The sequence below is a fragment of the Salmo salar genome, chromosome ssa16, assembly GCF_905237065.1.
Source record: "Salmo salar chromosome ssa16, Ssal_v3.1, whole genome shotgun sequence".
NCBI lineage: Eukaryota > Metazoa > Chordata > Actinopteri > Salmoniformes > Salmonidae > Salmo > Salmo salar.
The window spans coordinates 46821365-46838463 of NC_059457.1; the positions used below are offsets into that span (position 1 = coordinate 46821365).

General features: G+C 46.4%; 1 protein-coding gene across 1 annotated transcript in view; it reads left to right on the forward strand.

Moving 5' to 3' along the window:
- Positions 1-17099, forward strand: part of LOC106574043 (multiple PDZ domain protein) — a 129343-nt gene that overhangs the window by 93104 nt on the left and 19140 nt on the right. Inside the window, exons 8-11 of the mRNA XM_014149565.2 lie at positions 2211-2349; positions 3064-3170; positions 3699-3782; positions 16879-17072. Of these exons, the coding sequence (XP_014005040.2) occupies positions 2211-2349; positions 3064-3170; positions 3699-3782; positions 16879-17072 (524 nt within the window). The remainder of the gene's footprint in view (positions 1-2210; positions 2350-3063; positions 3171-3698; positions 3783-16878; positions 17073-17099) is intronic.

Consider the following 17099-nt stretch of genomic DNA (forward strand, 5'->3'; position numbering starts at 1 on the left):
GTTCTGGGGGAAATGAATAACAGAACTGTTCAGGTGGTGAGAAAGTGGTTATGCTTAAACACACACACACCACACGTGACGTTGTCTTCCTGAGCCAAAGAGAGGGGCGTTTAGGTGTCCCGAATATTGAGTGGATTTACAGTGCTGCCAGACAGACTCACCTGTTGAACATGCTCAACAGTGACGATGTGACAGTTAAGGAGTTAGTCAGAGCCTCCTTCTGGACCTATGGAGGAGGGAGGTTCCACTGGCCAGGGACACTGAGGACAACTTCCTGGGCTTCAGGAGGAAGGCAAATGGAATATTGGACACTCGTGCTGCGGGCTTTGGTGTCTGGTCAGACTGGCCGGACCTCAACGACCTGTGTAATCAGACTGGAGTGGAGCTCAGATGGACACGGACTGATAGGCAAACTGAGACGGTGACTGCCTCTGATGCAGTTGTGGTCAGATTGTGGTGTTGTTGTGGAGGCTTCTGTCACCCATGATGGTACATCTCATCCTACATCCAGGCCAACACTCCTCGGTATCAGACGGAAGCAGCTACTGTAACACTGGACTGGCCTGAGGCTGCAGGGGAAACTCTCTGCTCTGGACTGTGATGTCCACTCTGTCTCCCAGCTACTGTAACACTGGACTGGCCTGAGGCTGCAGGGGAAACTCTCTGTTCTGGACTGTGATGTCCACTCTGTCTCCCAGCTACTGTAACACTGGACCGGCCTGAGGTTGCAGGGGAAACTCTCTGCTCTGGACTGTGCTGACCACTCTGTTTCCCATGCCATGTACCAGAATGGTGCCATTGGCGAGGACATTCTCACCTTTACTGTTAAGGCGAGGCTGCAAGTTCTCCCAACAAAATATCATCTAGCACTCTGGTACCCTGCAAACCATGACCCATTCTGTATTCTACATGAGTCAAATGTAATGGAGTCCATTGTCCATGTTGTGAATGGCTGCTGTTCATACAAGGATTTATACATTGCTAGACATGGTCACCTTATCAACCTGATAGCCAGCGAGCGAGACAAGTGGATGCACAAACATTCTTGTGTAAGGGGAAGTTGGTTTGATGTTGATGATGATGTGTTTTCCTGTGTGTCAAATACACCAGATATTGTTGTTGTGGGGGGAGGGGCTCATTTTGGAAGTGGGCTGCTCATTGGACGGCTACGTGGACAAGGCCTTTGCAGAGAAGCTGCTTCAGTACCAGCCCCTCGTGGCATGCTGGGACATCCTCGGGTTTAGGTGCAAGCTGGTGGTGCTGATATTTGGCAGTCTCGGCCACATTCACAGGCTTGCAGTGTGTGGCCTCTAGACAGCCGGCCTGATAAAAACTAGGGCAAAGCCATTGGCTAGGTACTGCTCTGTTTCAACTGTCGTGGGCAGCCTAGCTGATTGGAGAAGGAGACCAGTTGGCTAGGTACTGCTCTGTTTCAACTGTCGTGGGCAGCCTAGCTGATTGGAGAAGGAGACCAGTTGGCTAGGTACTGCTCTGTTTCAGCTGTCGTGGGCAGCCTAGCTGTTTGGAGAAGGAGACCAGTTGGCTAGGTACTGCTCTGTTTCAGCTGTCGTGGGCAGCCTAGCTGTTTGGAGAAGGAGACCAGTTGGCTAGGTACTGCTCTGTTTCAGCTGTCGTGGGCAGCCTAGCTGTTTGGAGAAGGAGACCAGTTGGCTAGGTACTGCTCTGTTTCAGCTGTCGTGGGCAGCCTAGCTGTTTGGAGAAGGAGACCAGTTGGCTAGGTACCGCTCTGTTTCAGCTGTCGTGGGCAGCCTAGCTGTTTGGAGAAGGAGACCAGTTGGCTAGGTACCGCTCTGTTTCCGCTGTCGTGGGCAGCCTAGCTGTTTGGAGAAGGAGACCAGTTGGCTAGGTACCGCTCTGTTTCAGCTGTCGTGGGCAGCCTAGCTGTTTTGAGAAGGAGACCAGTTGGCTAGGTACCGCTCTGTTTCAGCTGTCGTGGGCAGCCTAGCTGTTTGGAGAAGGAGGTGCTTTCTATACCTTTGAGTGGCATGCATACAGGACCTTTAAAATGGTTGCATCCTTTTTTTGTCAATTTGATTGGTGGATTCAAATAAAGTATTTAAAGTGTGTGTGTGTGTGTGTGTGTGTGTGTGTGTGTGTGTGTGTGTGTGTGTGTGTGTGTGTGTGTGTGTGTGTGTGTGTGTGTGTGTGTGTGTGTGTGTGTGTGTGTGTGTGTGTGTGTGTGTGTGCAGACTGCTCTCCTGTACAAAACCTGTCGGCTCTCCTGTAAGCTGCCTGTGGTGAGCTCTGTGAAAGGGGGGCTGGTGCCCCCCAATGCCTCTTCCCTGCCTTCCTCCTGCACCAGCCCAGACTTTGAGTCCTGCAACAAAGGTATGGAGCCACACTCACAACCAGCAGGCCATTTACAGGGCTACATTAGGGACCCTAAGAGCACAAGATGTTGAAAATATGTATTTTCAACGTCTTGTGCTCACTGGGGAAGAACTGACCATTTTACTCATCTGTCTTATTTTATCTATTCAATTATTTGTGCAGAAAGTTGTGAATCAAATCAAATGTTATTGGTCACATACACATGTTTAGCAGATGTTATTGCGAGTGTAGAGAAATGCTTGTGCTTCTAGTTCTAACAAGTAATATCTAACAATTCCACAACAACTACCTAATACACACAAATCTAAGTAAAGGAATGGAATAAGAACATATAAATATATGGATGAGCAATTTCAGAGCGGCATAGACAAAGATGCAATAGATAGCATAGAATAGAATACAGTATATACATATGAGAGGAGTAATGCAAGATATGTAAACATTATTAAAGTGACATTATTAAAGTGAATAGTGTTAAATTTATGAAAGTAGCCAATGATTTCAAGTCTGTATGTAGGCAGCAGCCTCTCTGTGCTAGTGATGGATATTTAACAGTCTGATAGCCTTGAGATAGAAGGCCATAATGTGTATTATATAGTATATTCCATAATATTCATTATAAAGAGGACACCCAACAACATAAACACTTGCATTGAGGTTTGATAACAAAATCTCTCTTCTCCCTATCTCCTTCCTCTCTCTATGCTGTAGACCCAGCCACATGCCCTATCGTTCCAGGCCAGGAGATAATCATAGAGATCGCCAAGGGTCGCTCTGGCCTGGGTCTCAGCATCGTAGGGGGAAAAGACACTCAGCTGGTAAGACTGCTAGCCTTGCTCAGGGGCGACCATGTTGACCTTGACAGGTTACGTCAACTTGTCTCCGTCTCAGCCAGAGTTGAGAACCACAGGCACACTGCAAAGTAGCCTAGCTTTCTCTTTCTTACACTCTCTCTCTCTCTTACACTCTCTCTCTCACACTCTCTCTTATACTCTCTCTCTCTCTCTCTTACACTATCTCTCTCTTTCTCTCTCTCTCTGTCTCTTACACTCTCTCTCTTACACTCTCTCTCACTCTCTCTCTCTCTTACACTCTTATCTTTCTCTCTCTTTCTCTCTCTCTCTCTCTCACACTCTTTCTCTCTCACACTCTTTCTCTCTCTCTCTACTCTCTCTACTCACTCTCTCTCTCTCTGTCTAGTGATCCATGAGGTGTATGAGAAGGGGGTGACAGGTGTTTGTGGTGGTTTTAATGTAATGAGGATGTCTCATTAAAGTAAGACAAAAAGTCAAGTCTCTCTCGCTCTCTTTCTCTCTCTCGCTCTCTTTCTCTCCATCTCTCTCAAGGATGCCATAGTGATCCATGAGGTATATGAGGAGGGGGCGGCGGCACGCGATGGACGACTCTGGGCTGGAGATCAGATCCTGGAGGTTAGTCTCTCTCTCTCTCTCTCTCTCTCTCAGTGCATGCTGGGAGTGTTTTGTATTTGAGAGGCTGTGTGGGGGGCTCTGTCCTTACTTATTTTCTTGGTCTTTTCTTTCAATTTGTATTTTATATGGTGGAGGGTTAACGCACTGTTAGTTTAACGGTACCCGCTGTTTTCGTTCAAAGTTAGGGAGAAAGAGGACAGAGTTTTAGTTTCCTGGGGATTGAATGGTGTGGTGTGCGCAATGGCTTCTCAGCCTAGCTGAGACGCTGTCGATACGACATGGATTCAGGTGTGTTCCTGAGAATGGAGTTAAGGTGGAGGAGGTTCTGCTCGCGGTCGGTGAACAGGTAGGAGCTGAATTTATACATTCTGCTTCCAGAATGAACAAAGCTGTGGTGGTGTTCATGAAAGAGTACATTTAGTGGGTAGGCTGATTGCTAGTGGAATATTGGTAAGGGATGTGTTTGTGCCGATTTCTCCCCTGTTGAGGCCTTTGACAAGGATTGTAGTTGCGAATATGTCTCCGTTTATTACAGATGATCAAATCAGGAAAGAGCTGAGTCGTTTTGGTAAGTTACTTTTGGTAAGTTTGCTAGAGGTTTTCGTGTACTGTTGGCAGGTTTTCAGGCAGATGCCGTTAAGCATGTTGTTTCGTTCTGGAGGCAAGTGTTCATGTTTCTGAACTACAATGAGCAACAGTTAAATGTGCACTTTAAAGTGAGGCATGGGGACGGGCTCTACGCAGGGTTTGCCGGCACAGATAGTCTGCTGTGTTTTGAGTGTGGGGATTTGGGGCACGAGAGCTTTGCGTGCCCACATAAAGGCCGTAGGCAAGGTGAGGATACAAGCGCCAGTGGGGGAAATCGAGGTAAATGTGCAGGGGGCCATGAGACACAGGCAGCAGAGGCTGGGTCTAGTCAGGCTATAGATGGTGGTGTAGATGAGGCTGGGTCTAGTCAGGCTATAGATGGTGGTGTAGATGAGGCTGGGTCTAGTCATGTTATAGATGGTGGTGTAGATGAGGCTGGGTCTAGTCAGGCTATAGATGGTGGTGTAGATGAGGCTGGGTCTAGTCAGGTTATAGATGGTGGTGTAGATGAGGCTGGGTCTAGTCATGTTATAGATGGTGGTGTAGATGAGGCTGGGTCTAGTCATGTTATAGATGGTGGTGGTGTAGATGAGGCTGGGTCTAGTCATGTTATAGATGGTGGTGTAGATGAGGCTGGGTCTAGTCATGTTATAGATGGTGGTGTAGATGAGGCTGGGTCTAGTCATGTTATAGATGGTGGTGGTGTAGATGAGGCTGGGTCTAGTCAGGCTATAGATGGTGGTGTAGATGAGGCTGGGTCTAGTCATGTTATAGATGGTGGTGTAGATGAGACTGGGTCTAGTCAGGCTATGGATGGTGGTGTAGATGAGGCTGGGTCTAGTCAGGTTATAGATGGTGGTGTAGATGAGGCCGGGTCTAGTCAGGTTATAGATGGTGGTGTTAATGAGGCTGGGTCTAGTCAGGTTATAGATGGTGGTGTAGATGAGGCTGGGTCTAGTCATGTTATAGATGGTGGTGTAGATGAGCCTGGGTCTAGTCATGTTATAGATGGTGGTGTAGATGAGCCTGGGTCTGGTCAGGCTATAGATGGTGGTGTAGATGAGGCTGGGTCTAGTCATGTTATAGATGGTGGTGTAGATGAGGCTGGGTCTAGTCATGCTATGGGTGGTGGTGTAGATGAGGCTGGGTCTAGTCAGGCTATAGATGGTGGTGTAGATGAGGCTGGGTCTAGTCAGGCTATAGATGGTGGTGTAGATGAGGCTGGGTCTAGTCAGGTTGTAGATGGTGGTGTAGATGAGGCTGGGTCTAGTCATGTTACAGATGGTGGTGTAGATGAGGCTGGGTCTAGTCAGGTTATAGATGGTGGTGTAGATGAGGCTGGGTCTAGTCATGTTATAGATGGTGGTGTAGATGAGACTGGGTCTAGTCAGGCTATAGATGGTGGTGTAGATGAGGCTGGGTCTAGTCATGTTATAGATGGTGGTGGTGTAGATGAGGCTGGGTCTAGTCAGGCTATGCTAGTGGATGAGGAGAGTGTAGTGGGGAAGGGGAAGCGACTAGGGGGTGGAGGAGAGTGTCAAGCGGAAGAGGAATAAGGGGGAGAAGAAATAGTTGGGAGGGGAACCTTTGCTGTGTGCTGGGGGGGAGGCCCCGAGTAGGGAGAATGGGCAGGTGGTCAGGATGGCAGATGGAGACGAGGAAGAGGAATGTGAGTTTGAGGAAGAGGACGATGAGGAGGCTTTCTTTTCAGGCTCCTCCTCAGTGGGTCCAGAGCTGACAGCCAGTCAGGCAGAGGTGTCAAAGTACACAGTGAGGGAACTGTCAAGGTTCCTGAGTGAGACTAAAGGGAAAAAGAAGGTTGAACTTTAAGCTTTTTTTTTAGATCTGGGAAAGTTTGTAAGATCAGTACAACATACTATTAAAAATGAGGGGCATGGTGTCCTCTCACCCAGGAAGCAATTTAGGTTGAGGAAGTGGGTCACAACCGTGTGTAAGGGTCAACCTTCAGCTGCTATTTAGATGAATAGTTTCTTTCTGGCACTGGGTCTTTTTGAGCTTTGCTATTGGTCTCTTTCTTTGCTGTCTTTTTCCCCACTTCTTATGGAGACTCTTCGGGTAGGCTCGCTTAATATAAATGGTGCCAGAGATGCTTCTAAACTCAGTTTGTTCAAGAGGCTTCTAAACAGCTTCTACCCCCAAGCCATAAGACTCCTGAACAGCTAATCAATTGGCTACCCAGACTATTTGCACCCCCACCCCCCCACACCCCTTACTCTGCTGCTACTCTCTATTATTATCTATGCATAGCCACTTTAATAACCCTACCTGCATGTACATAATTACCTCAACTAACTCGACACCGGTGCCCCCACACATTGACACATTGACTCTGTACCATAACACCCTGTATATAGCCTCCACATTAACTCTTTACTGGTACCCCCTGTATATAGCCTCCATATTCACTCTGTACCGTAACACCCTGTATATAGCCTCCACATTGACTCTGTACCGTAACACCCTGTATATAGCCTCCACAGTGACTCTGTACCGTAACACCCTGTATATAGCCTCCACATTGACTCTGTACCGTAACACCCTCTATATAGCCTCCACATTGACTCTGTACCGTAACACCCTGTATATAACCTCCACATTGACTCTGTACCGTAACACCCTGTATATAACCTCCACATTGACTCTGTACCGTAACACCCTGTATATAGCCCCACTATTGTTATTTACTGCTGCTCTTTTATTATTTGTTACTCTTCCTCTTCTTGTTACTCTTGACCTAGTGGATGTTTGGAGAACTAGACATCCCAACACAAGACACTATACATGGGTGAAGTTCTTTGGGGCTAGGGTGAATGCAACCCGACTCGATCGGTTTTACATGTCCAGGAATCAGAGCAATATGCTGTTGAGCGCTTCTATTCTCCCGGTGGGGTTTTCAGATCACCACGTAACCATGGCTCGGCTGTCTATTTCACCAGGTCCTCCCAGGCATCCTATTAGAAGTTTAATGTAAGGCTCTTACAAGATGCCACCTTTTGCTCAGGTTTCCAGACGTTTTGATAAAGGTGGGGGCAGCAAAGAGAGGAGTATGAGTCTCTGAGTCAATGGTGGGATGTGGGAAAAGTACAAATTTGGCTTTTCTGTCAACAGTATACAGCTCTCATCCTCAGAGGCTAGGAGAGTATTGGGGGAACTTGAGTGTAGTATTAGTGAGATGGAGGTAGAGATGGTGGGGCAAGGCAGTGTAGGCCTCCAGGCTAATTCAGCCTAATTACGTAGGGACCTGGGCAGTGTTTTCCAGGTTAAGGCAAAGGGAGCACTTGTAAGAGCTAGGTTCTCCATGCTCAAGTAGATGGATGCTCCCAGCTCCTTCTTCTTTGATTTGGAAAGACAGAGCGGTGAAGTCAAGGGTATGCATTGTCTACGGCTGTCAGATGGGCGGGTGACCTCTGTGGTGGGGGAGATGTGGAGTTTTATACTGAGTTGTATAGGGCAGAACAGTGTGATCATATGTATGCTCAGGTTTTGTTTGCAGAACTCCCTAAGCTCTCTCTGGCACAGAGGGATGAAATAGACATTTCCCTGTTGTCCCATGAACTGGCAGAGGCCGTAACTCTGATGTCCCCCAGCCCTGCACCGGGGATAGATGGACTCCCAGTTGAGTTTTATAAACATTCTGGGGAATAATTGGACTGGACTTCCTTTGCCTGAGTGCGTCAGGGTAGGAGAATTGCCGATGAGGTGTCGTCGGGCGGTTCTGATTCTCCTGCCCAGAAAGGGGACTTATGTGAACTTAAGAACTGGAGGCCTGTGGCATTTCTCTGTGCGGACTACAAGATATTTGCCAAGGTCCTCGCTAACAGATTGAAGTCCCATCTGGACTCTGTAGAGCAGACATCTGGGCTCTGTAGAGCAGACATGTGGACTCTATAGAGCAGACATGTGGACTCTATAGAGCAGACATCTGGACTCTATAAAGCAGACATCTGGACTCTATAGAGCAGACATCTGGACTCTATAAAGCAGACATCTGGACTCTATAGAGCAGACATCTGGACTCTATAAAGCAGACATCTGGACTCTATAGAGCAGACATCTGGACTCTATAAAGCAGACATCTGGACTCTATAGAGCAGACATCTGGACTCTATAAAGCAGACATCTGGACTCTATAAAGCAGACATCTGGACTCTATAGAGCAGACATCTGGACTCTATAGAGCAGACATGTGGACTCTATAGAGCAGACATGTGGACTCTATAGAGCAGACATGTGGACTCTATAGAGCAGACATGTGGACTCTATAGAGCAGACATCTGGACTCTATAGAGCAGACATCTGGACTCTATAGAGCAGACATGTGGACTCTATAGAGCAGACATGTGGACTCTATAGAGCAGACATCTGGACTCTATAAAGCAGACATGTGGACTCTATAGAGCAGACATCTGGACTCTATAGAGCAGACATCTGGACTCTATAGAGCAGACATGTGGACTCTATAGAGCAGACATGTGGACTATAGAGCAGACATGTGGACTCTATAGAGCAGACATGTGGACTCTATAGAGCAGACATCTGGACTCTATAAAGCAGACATGTGGACTCTATAGAGCAGACATGTGGACTCTATAGAGTAGACATGTGGACTCTATAAAGCAGACATGTGGACTCTATAGAGCAGACATCTGGACTCTATAAAGCAGACATGTGGACTCTATAGAGCAGACATGTGGACTCTATAGAGCAGACATCTGGACTCTATAGAGCAGACATCTGGACTCTATAGAGCAGACATCTGGACTCTATAAAGCAGACATGTGGACTCTATAGAGCAGACATGTGGACTCTATAGAGCAGACATGTGGACTCTATAGAGCAGACATGTGGACTCTATAGAGCAGACATGTGGACTCTATAGAGCAGACATGTGGACTCTATAAAGCAGACATCTGGACTCTATAGAGCAGACATCTGGACTCTATAAAGCAGACATGTGGACTCTATAGAGTAGACATCTGGACTCTATAGAGTAGACATCTGGACTCTATAGAGCAGACATCTGGACTCTATAGAGCAGACATGTGGACTCTATAGAGCAGACATCTGGACTCTATAGACCAGACATGTGGTCTATAGAGGTTTTTGGCCTGTGTGAAGATGTTGTATGCTGGAGCTTCATGTATGGTCAAGGTGGGAGGGGGGCTCAGTAGGCCAGTCTGGGTGAGGTATTAGACAAGGATGCCATTGAGACTTTTTTGGGCCTGCAGGGAGTGCAGGGAGTGCGCTGGACAGGCATGGGTGTGTTGACAGGCATAGCAGTGTCAGTTTATGCAGATTATGTTTCTGTGAAGGTCAGGGTTGGGCAGGATATGCAGGCACTAGAGACTAGTCTGAAGGTGTACGAGGAAGCTTTGTCAGCTAAGGTGAACTGGGACAAGAGTTATCTTGTTATGTGGGGCATTGGGGGATAGGGCCCCCCCCCTCTGCTTCCAGGGGGTTTGCAGTTGGGGTGTTGAAGGGCTTAAAGTGTTGGGGGTGTACCTGGGTTCGGAGAGGTGGGCCAGGAAGAACTGTGAGGGGATGTCACAGGCAGTGGTGTCAAGACTGGCCAGGTGGAGGTGGCTCCTGTCCCAAGTGTCATGTAGAGGAAGGGTGCTGACAATCAACAACCTGCGGTGCTGAGGGCCTGGCAGCCTCTAAGCCCACACGAGAAGGGGGTGTGGAGCTTGGGCTGTGGGAGGAGCCTATCTTCCACAACCCAGCCATCCTTTTGAGATCGGTTCAGTTGGCCATCCTGCAGAGGCGACTGATGGCATCGGGTTTACTAAGGCTTGGTGATCTGTGGCTGCTGGTGGAGGAGGGGTGGAAAACCCCGGAAGTCCTGGCACAACAAACAGGACTAACATCTCTCAGGCTGCTGGAGAGATTCCTGGGGGAAGTCCAGGAGGCACTGGGGGAAGTCTGAGCCAGTAAGGGGGGGTGTTTGAGTAGCTGAAGGGGGAGGTGCCACTGCAGGTGACGGCAGAGACTGGGGACTGGCAAGGGGGCCTGGAGGACTGTTAGATTTGAACACTCCGAGTTTTGGGGGGGGGGTAAAGCCCTCTACAACCTCTGTATTAAGGTAAGGAACATTAGGAGCCTAACGGGAGTGAAGGTACATCAGTGGCAGGGAGTATGTGGGGAGGAGAGTATGGTGGGTTTTAGATAGAGGGGGCTCTACAAACCCCCAGTACCAAAGAGGTCAGGGGACCTCCAGTGGAGGGCTCTACATGGAGCCCTGGCCACTAGCAGCTGGTTGGCACGGGTTGACCCGGGAGTCGGACAGGGGTGTCCTTTCTGTGTTATGAGTGAAACAGTGCATCATGTGTTTTCTGTGTGCGCCAGGTTAATGCCATTAATGTCTCTTTTGGAATGTCTGTGTGAGAGATTGGGGGTGGTTTTTACTGTTGGGATGTTTATAATGGGATACAGGTATTCAAATAAGGAAAAGGCCAAATGTGTGTGGTTTAATTTTCTGTTTGCTCAGGCAAAGTTGGCTAGTTGGCTAGCAAGGAGGAACAGAGTCAGACCCTTTACTATTATTTAATGGAATGGTCTCTGTGCTCCTTAGGGTGGAATTGGAGTTCTATAAAAGGATAAACAGTGTGGACATACTCTGTAGTTAGGTCTACTATTCTGTCTTATAGTGTGACAGACAGACCAGGACATACTCTGTAGTTAGGTCTACTATTCTGTCTTATAGTGTGACAGACAGACCAGGACATAGTCTGTAGTAAGGTCTACTATTCTGTCTTATAGTGTGACAGACAGACCAGGACATACTCTGTAGTTAGGTCTACTATTCTGTCTTATAGTGTGACAGACAGACCAGGACATACTCTGTAGTTAGGTCTACTATTCTGTCTTATAGTGTGACAGACAGACCAGGACATACTCTGTAGTTAGGTCTACTATTCTGTCTTATAGTGTGACAGACAGACCAGGACATACTCTGTAGTTAGGTCTACTATTCTGTCTTATAGTGTGACAGACAGACCAGGACATACTCTGTAGTTAGGTCTACTATTCTGTCTTATAGTGTGACAGACAGACCAGGACATACTCTGTAGTTAGGTCTACTATTCTGTCTTATAGTGTGACAGACAGACCAGGACATACTCTGTAGTAAGGTCTACTATTCTGTCTTATAGTGTGACAGACAGACCAGGACATAGTCTGTAGTAAGGTCTACTATTCTGTCTTATAGTGTGACAGACAGACCAGGACATACTCTGTAGTTAGGTCTACTATTCTGTCTTATAGTGTGACAGACAGACCAGGACATACTCTGTAGTAAGGTCTACTATTCTGTCTTATAGTGTGACAGACAGACCAGGACATACTCTGTAGTTAGGTCTACTATTCTGTCTTATAGTGTGACAGACAGACCAGGACATACTCTGTAGTTAGGTCTACTATTCTGTCTTATAGTGTGACAGACAGACCAGGACATACTCTGTAGTAAGGTCTACTATTCTGTCTTATAGTGTGACAGACAGACCAGGACAAAGTCTGTAGTAAGGTCTACTATTCTGTCTTATAGTGTGACAGACCAGGACATAGTCTGTAGTAAGGTCTACTATTCTGTCTTATAGTGTGACAGACAGACCAGGACATAGTCTGTAGTAAGGTCTACTATTCAGTCTTATAGTGTGACAGACCAGGACATAGTCTGTAGTAAGGTCTACTATTCTGTCTTATAGTGTGACAGACAGACCAGGACATAGTCTGTAGTAAGGTCTACTATTCTGTCTTATAGTGTGACAGACAGACCAGGACATACTCTGTAGTAAGGTCTACTATTCTGTCTTATAGTGTGACAGACAGACCAGGACATAGTCTGTAGTAACGTCTACTATTCTGTCTTATAGTGTGACAGACAGACCAGGACATAGTCTGTAGTAAGGTCTACTATTCTGTCTTATAGTGTGACAGACAGACCAGGACATACTCTGTAGTAAGGTCTACTATTCTGTCTTATAGTGTGACAGACAGACCAGGACATAGTCTGTAGTTAGGTCTACTATTCTGTCTTATAGTGTGACAGACAGACCAGGACATACTCTGTAGTAAGGTCTACTATTCTGTCTTATAGTGTGACAGACAGACCAGGACATAGTCTGTAGTAACGTCTACTATTCTGTCTTATAGTGTGACAGACAGACCAGGACATAGTCTGTAGTAAGGTCTACTATTCTGTCTTATAGTGTGACAGACAGACCAGGACATAGTCTGTAGTAACGTCTACTATTCTGTCTTATAGTGTGACAGACAGACCAGGACATAGTCTGTAGCAAGGTCTGCTGTCTCCATGGTTTCTCCTAGAAATTATCCTCAACAGGCAGTTTAATAAATCCTGCAATACGTTCTTCAAATTTAATGAGATAAATACCGCTGATTTAAGCATATTTGAAGCAGTGGATCAGGAAGTGCTGCTGTACTTCACCTGACCCACAATGCTTACAATGTCTTTCTTCTCTCGCCGTCCATGTTTTTTTTTATGGCATCCTGTCTCTATTGCCAGTCTATGGTCACTCAGTCTGTACATTGTTTATGTTTTTGATAGAAATTTTGACGAGGTGTTGTGATAATTTGATATCTGTTTAGAATTTGATAATATTGAAGTTTGTGATTAAATTAGTGTATGAATTTTAGATAGAGATTTCTATTTGTTAGATTTTTGTTATTGATTGTTAAATTGTTGAATTTAGCTGGTGCTTTTTGTCCAGTTGCTCTGAACGGTCACTGTGTTGTGGTGTTTGTATAGGAAAGCCTTATGATGATAGTATTCTGGATTACAACTTGGAGTGTTAGGGGGAATCTCCTGAGTTCTATCCTACAGGCTATATTTGGGGAACTTCTGGCGCAAACCTAAATTCCAGGTAAAGGCGTGGATTTTCTCTCCCTCTCTCCTTCCTTCCCTCTCTCTTTCTCTCTCTCTCTCTCTCTCTCTCTCCTTCCCTCTCTCTCTCTCTCTCCTTCCCTCTCTCTCGCTCTCTCTCTCCTTCCCTCTCACTCTCTCTCTCACTCTCTCTCTGTCTCTCTCTCTCTCTCTCTCTCTCTCTCTCTGTCTCTGTCTCTCTCTCTCTCTCTCTCTCTCTCTCTCTCTCTCTCTCTCTCTCTCTCTCTCTCTCTCTCACACTTATTTTACATTTTAGTCAGTTAGCAGATGCTTTTATCCAGTGACTTACAGGAGACAATCAGGGTTAAGTGCCTTGCTCAAGGACACATCAACAGATTTTTCACATAGTCGGCTCAGGGATTCAAACCACCGACCTTTCAGTATCTTTCAAATGCTCTACATTCTCAATTAAGTAAGCAGTTTTCACGCCTGTTAATAGGGAAGAAGAGACAACTGAAGATTGGAACAAAATATGTATTATTAATTTGTATTAATATGTATTATTACTCCCATCTATCACATCTTAGGTTAGCTTTTTCTCTCTCTCTCTCTCAATTCAATTCAATTCAATTCAATTCAATTCGCTTTATTGGCATGACGTAACAATATACATATTGCCAAAGCTTATTTTGGATATTTACAATATAAAAATAAATAAAAAATGAGAATCAAATATTGTCAACGGGACAACAGTAACAACAATAACCAAGGGTCAAAATAACCATATATTCAACAATAACAATAATCATACAGTAGAGGACATGTGCAGGTTTATTGGTCTGTCAGACACTGTCCCTCAACTTATGGCAGGCAGCAATGTAGTGCGATGCCAACACACAGCTCTCTGCGTCCTCCCCCAACAGGACGGGTAGCCTATTCTCATCAGAGAGGTCTTTGAAACCTTGAATAAGGGTTTCAAATTTGGGGAAATGACACTCTCTAATTGTTTTATATTTTTGACATTTTTTCAGGAAATGCAGCTCCGTCTCAGGTTCTGCTGTTGTGCAGTGGTTGCACAGCCTTTCCTCTACAGGGAGCCAGGTTTTCCTGTGTCTACCCTTCTCAATGGCAAGGCTGTGCTCACTGAGCCTGTACTTTGTCAAGGTTTTTCTAAGGTTTTGATCAGTAACCATGGTCAAATATTCAGCCACGGTGTACTGTCGATTTAGGGCCAGATAGCACTGCATTTTGCTTTGTGTTGTGCTTGTGTTTCCCAATAAGCAATGTAGTTTTATTTTGACTGTGTTGTAATTTGGTTTATTCTGATTGATTGGATGTTCTGGTCCTGAGGTTTCAGTGTGTTAGTAGAACAGGTTTGTGAACTCAGCCCCAGGACCAGCTGGATGAGGGGACTCTTTTCTTTGCTCAGCTCTTGGCATTGCAGGGCTTGGTAATGATATGAGAGGGGGTCACAGTATTTTAGATTTTTCCAAAACGTAATTGCTCTATTTTGAGTTTTTTTTGGCCTAATTCTGCTCTGCATGCATTGTTTGTAGTTTGTCCCATTTGATGAAATCTTGTTTTGCAAGTGGATCCCACACCTCACTGCCATAAAGTGCAATTGGTTCAATGACATATTCAATTCGTTTTAGCCAAATTTTAATAGGTATTTCAATTTGAATTTGCTTTTTAAGGGTGTAGAATGCCCTGCGTGCTTTCTCTCTCAGTTCATTCACTGCCTCATTAAGGTGTCCAGTTGAGCTTATTTTTAAACCTAAGTAATTGTAGTGTGTGCAGTATTCTATATATTTTGTACCAATTGAGAACTTTGGTCTAATTCCCTGAGATCTGGATCTTCTCTGGAAAATCGTTATTTTAGTCTTGTTGGAGTTTCCTGCCAGGGCCCAGGTCTGGCAGTACTGCTCTAGCAGGTCCAGGCTCTGCTGTAGGCCAGGTGCTGTGGGGGTTTACTGCCAGGGCCCAGGTCTGGCAGTACTGCTCTAGCAGGTCCAGGCTCTGCTGTAGACCATGTGCTGTGGGGGTTTACTGCCAGGGCCCAGGTCTGGCAGTACTGCTCTAGCAGGTCCAGGCTCTGCTGTAGGCCATGTGCTGTGGGGGTTTACTGCCAGGGCCCAGGTCTGGCAGTACTGCTCTAGCAGGTCCAGGCTCTGCTGTAGGCCATGTGCTGTGGGGGTTTACTGCCAGGGCCCAGGTCTGACAGTACTGCTCTACCAGGTCCAGGCTCTGCTGTAGGCCATGTGCTGTGGGGGTTTACTGCCAGGGCCCAGGTCTGGCAGTACTGCTCTAGCAGGTCCAGGCTCTGCTGTAGGCCATGTGCTGTGGGGGTGTACTGCCAGGGCCCAGGTCTGACAGTACTGCTCTAGCAGGTCCAGGCTCTGCTGTAGGCCATGTGCTGTCGGGGTTTACTGCCAGGGCCCAGGTCTGGCAGTACTGCTCTAGCAGGTCCAGGCTCTGCTGTAGGCCATGTGCTGTGGGGGTGTACTGCCAGGGTCCAGGTCTGACAGTACTGCTCTAGCAGGTCCAGGCTCTGCTGTAGGCCATGTGCTGTCGGGGTTTACTGCCAGGGCCCAGGTCTGACAGTACTGCTCTAGCAGGTCCAGGCTCTACTGTAGGCCATGTGCTGTGGGTGACAGCAGGCACACAGGTTATCTGCGAAGAGCAGGCATTTAACATCTGAATTGTGGAGACTAACACCAGGGGCTGAGGATTTTTCTAGAATACTGGCCAATTCGTTGATGTAAATATTGAGGAGTGCAGGGCTCAGATTGCAACCCTGACGAAGGCCCCACCCCTGGTTAAAGAATTCCGTTTTTTTTTTGCCAATTTTAATGTTGCACGTATTGCCAGTATACATTGATTTAATTATGTCATATATTTTACCCCCTACACCACTTTCAATAACTTTGTAGAACAGTCCTGTATGCCAAATAGAATCAAATGCTTTTTGGAAGTCGATAAAGCAAGCGTATATTTTGGTATTATTTTGGTGGACATGTTTATCTATCAGGGTGTGTAGGGTGTAAATATGATCGGTCGTGTGATGTTTTGGTATAAATCCAATTTGGCTTTTACTCAAAACATTGTGCTTATTAAGGAAGTTTAGAACTCTTACATTGATAATACTACAGAAAACCTTCCCCAGGTTACTGTTCACAAAAATGCTTCTGTAATTGTTAGGGTCAAATTTGTCTCCGTTCTTAAATATATTGGGGTTATGAGTCCTTGATTCCAGATGTCAGGGAAATAACCTACACTCAGGATCAAATTAAACAGTTTTAATATAGCCAATTGAAATTCTCTTTCTTTATCTCTCTCTCTCTCTCTACCTCTCTCGCCTCACCCTGTCTAACAGGTCTGATAACTGTGCAATAGAGAAGAAAAATAGAAAGATCTCAGTTGACTCTGCACCTCTTATAACCTCATATCTTACGTCACATTGTCATGTCATGTTCCTCAGTGCACTCAATTTAGCCAATGTCTCCCTCTACTGGAATTATACATTTCCTTCACTAGTGGCTAGAGAGGCGTGTGTGTGTGTGTGTGTGTGTGTGTGTGTGTGTGTGTGTGTGTGTGTGTGTGTGTGTGTGTGTGTGTGTGTGTGTGTGCACACACCCAACCATCCAGGTAAATGGTGTGGACCTGCGTAACGTGGCCCATGAGGACGCCATCACAGCCCTAAGGCAGACCCCGGCCAAGGTGTGTCTTAAGGTTCTGCGGGACGAGGCGAGGTACCGCGACCAGGAGAACCTAGATGTGTTCAGTGTGGAACTGCAGAAAAAGGCCGGCCGTGGCCTGGGCCTCAGTATCGTCGGCAAGAGGTACAGTAGCAACTCACACACACACAC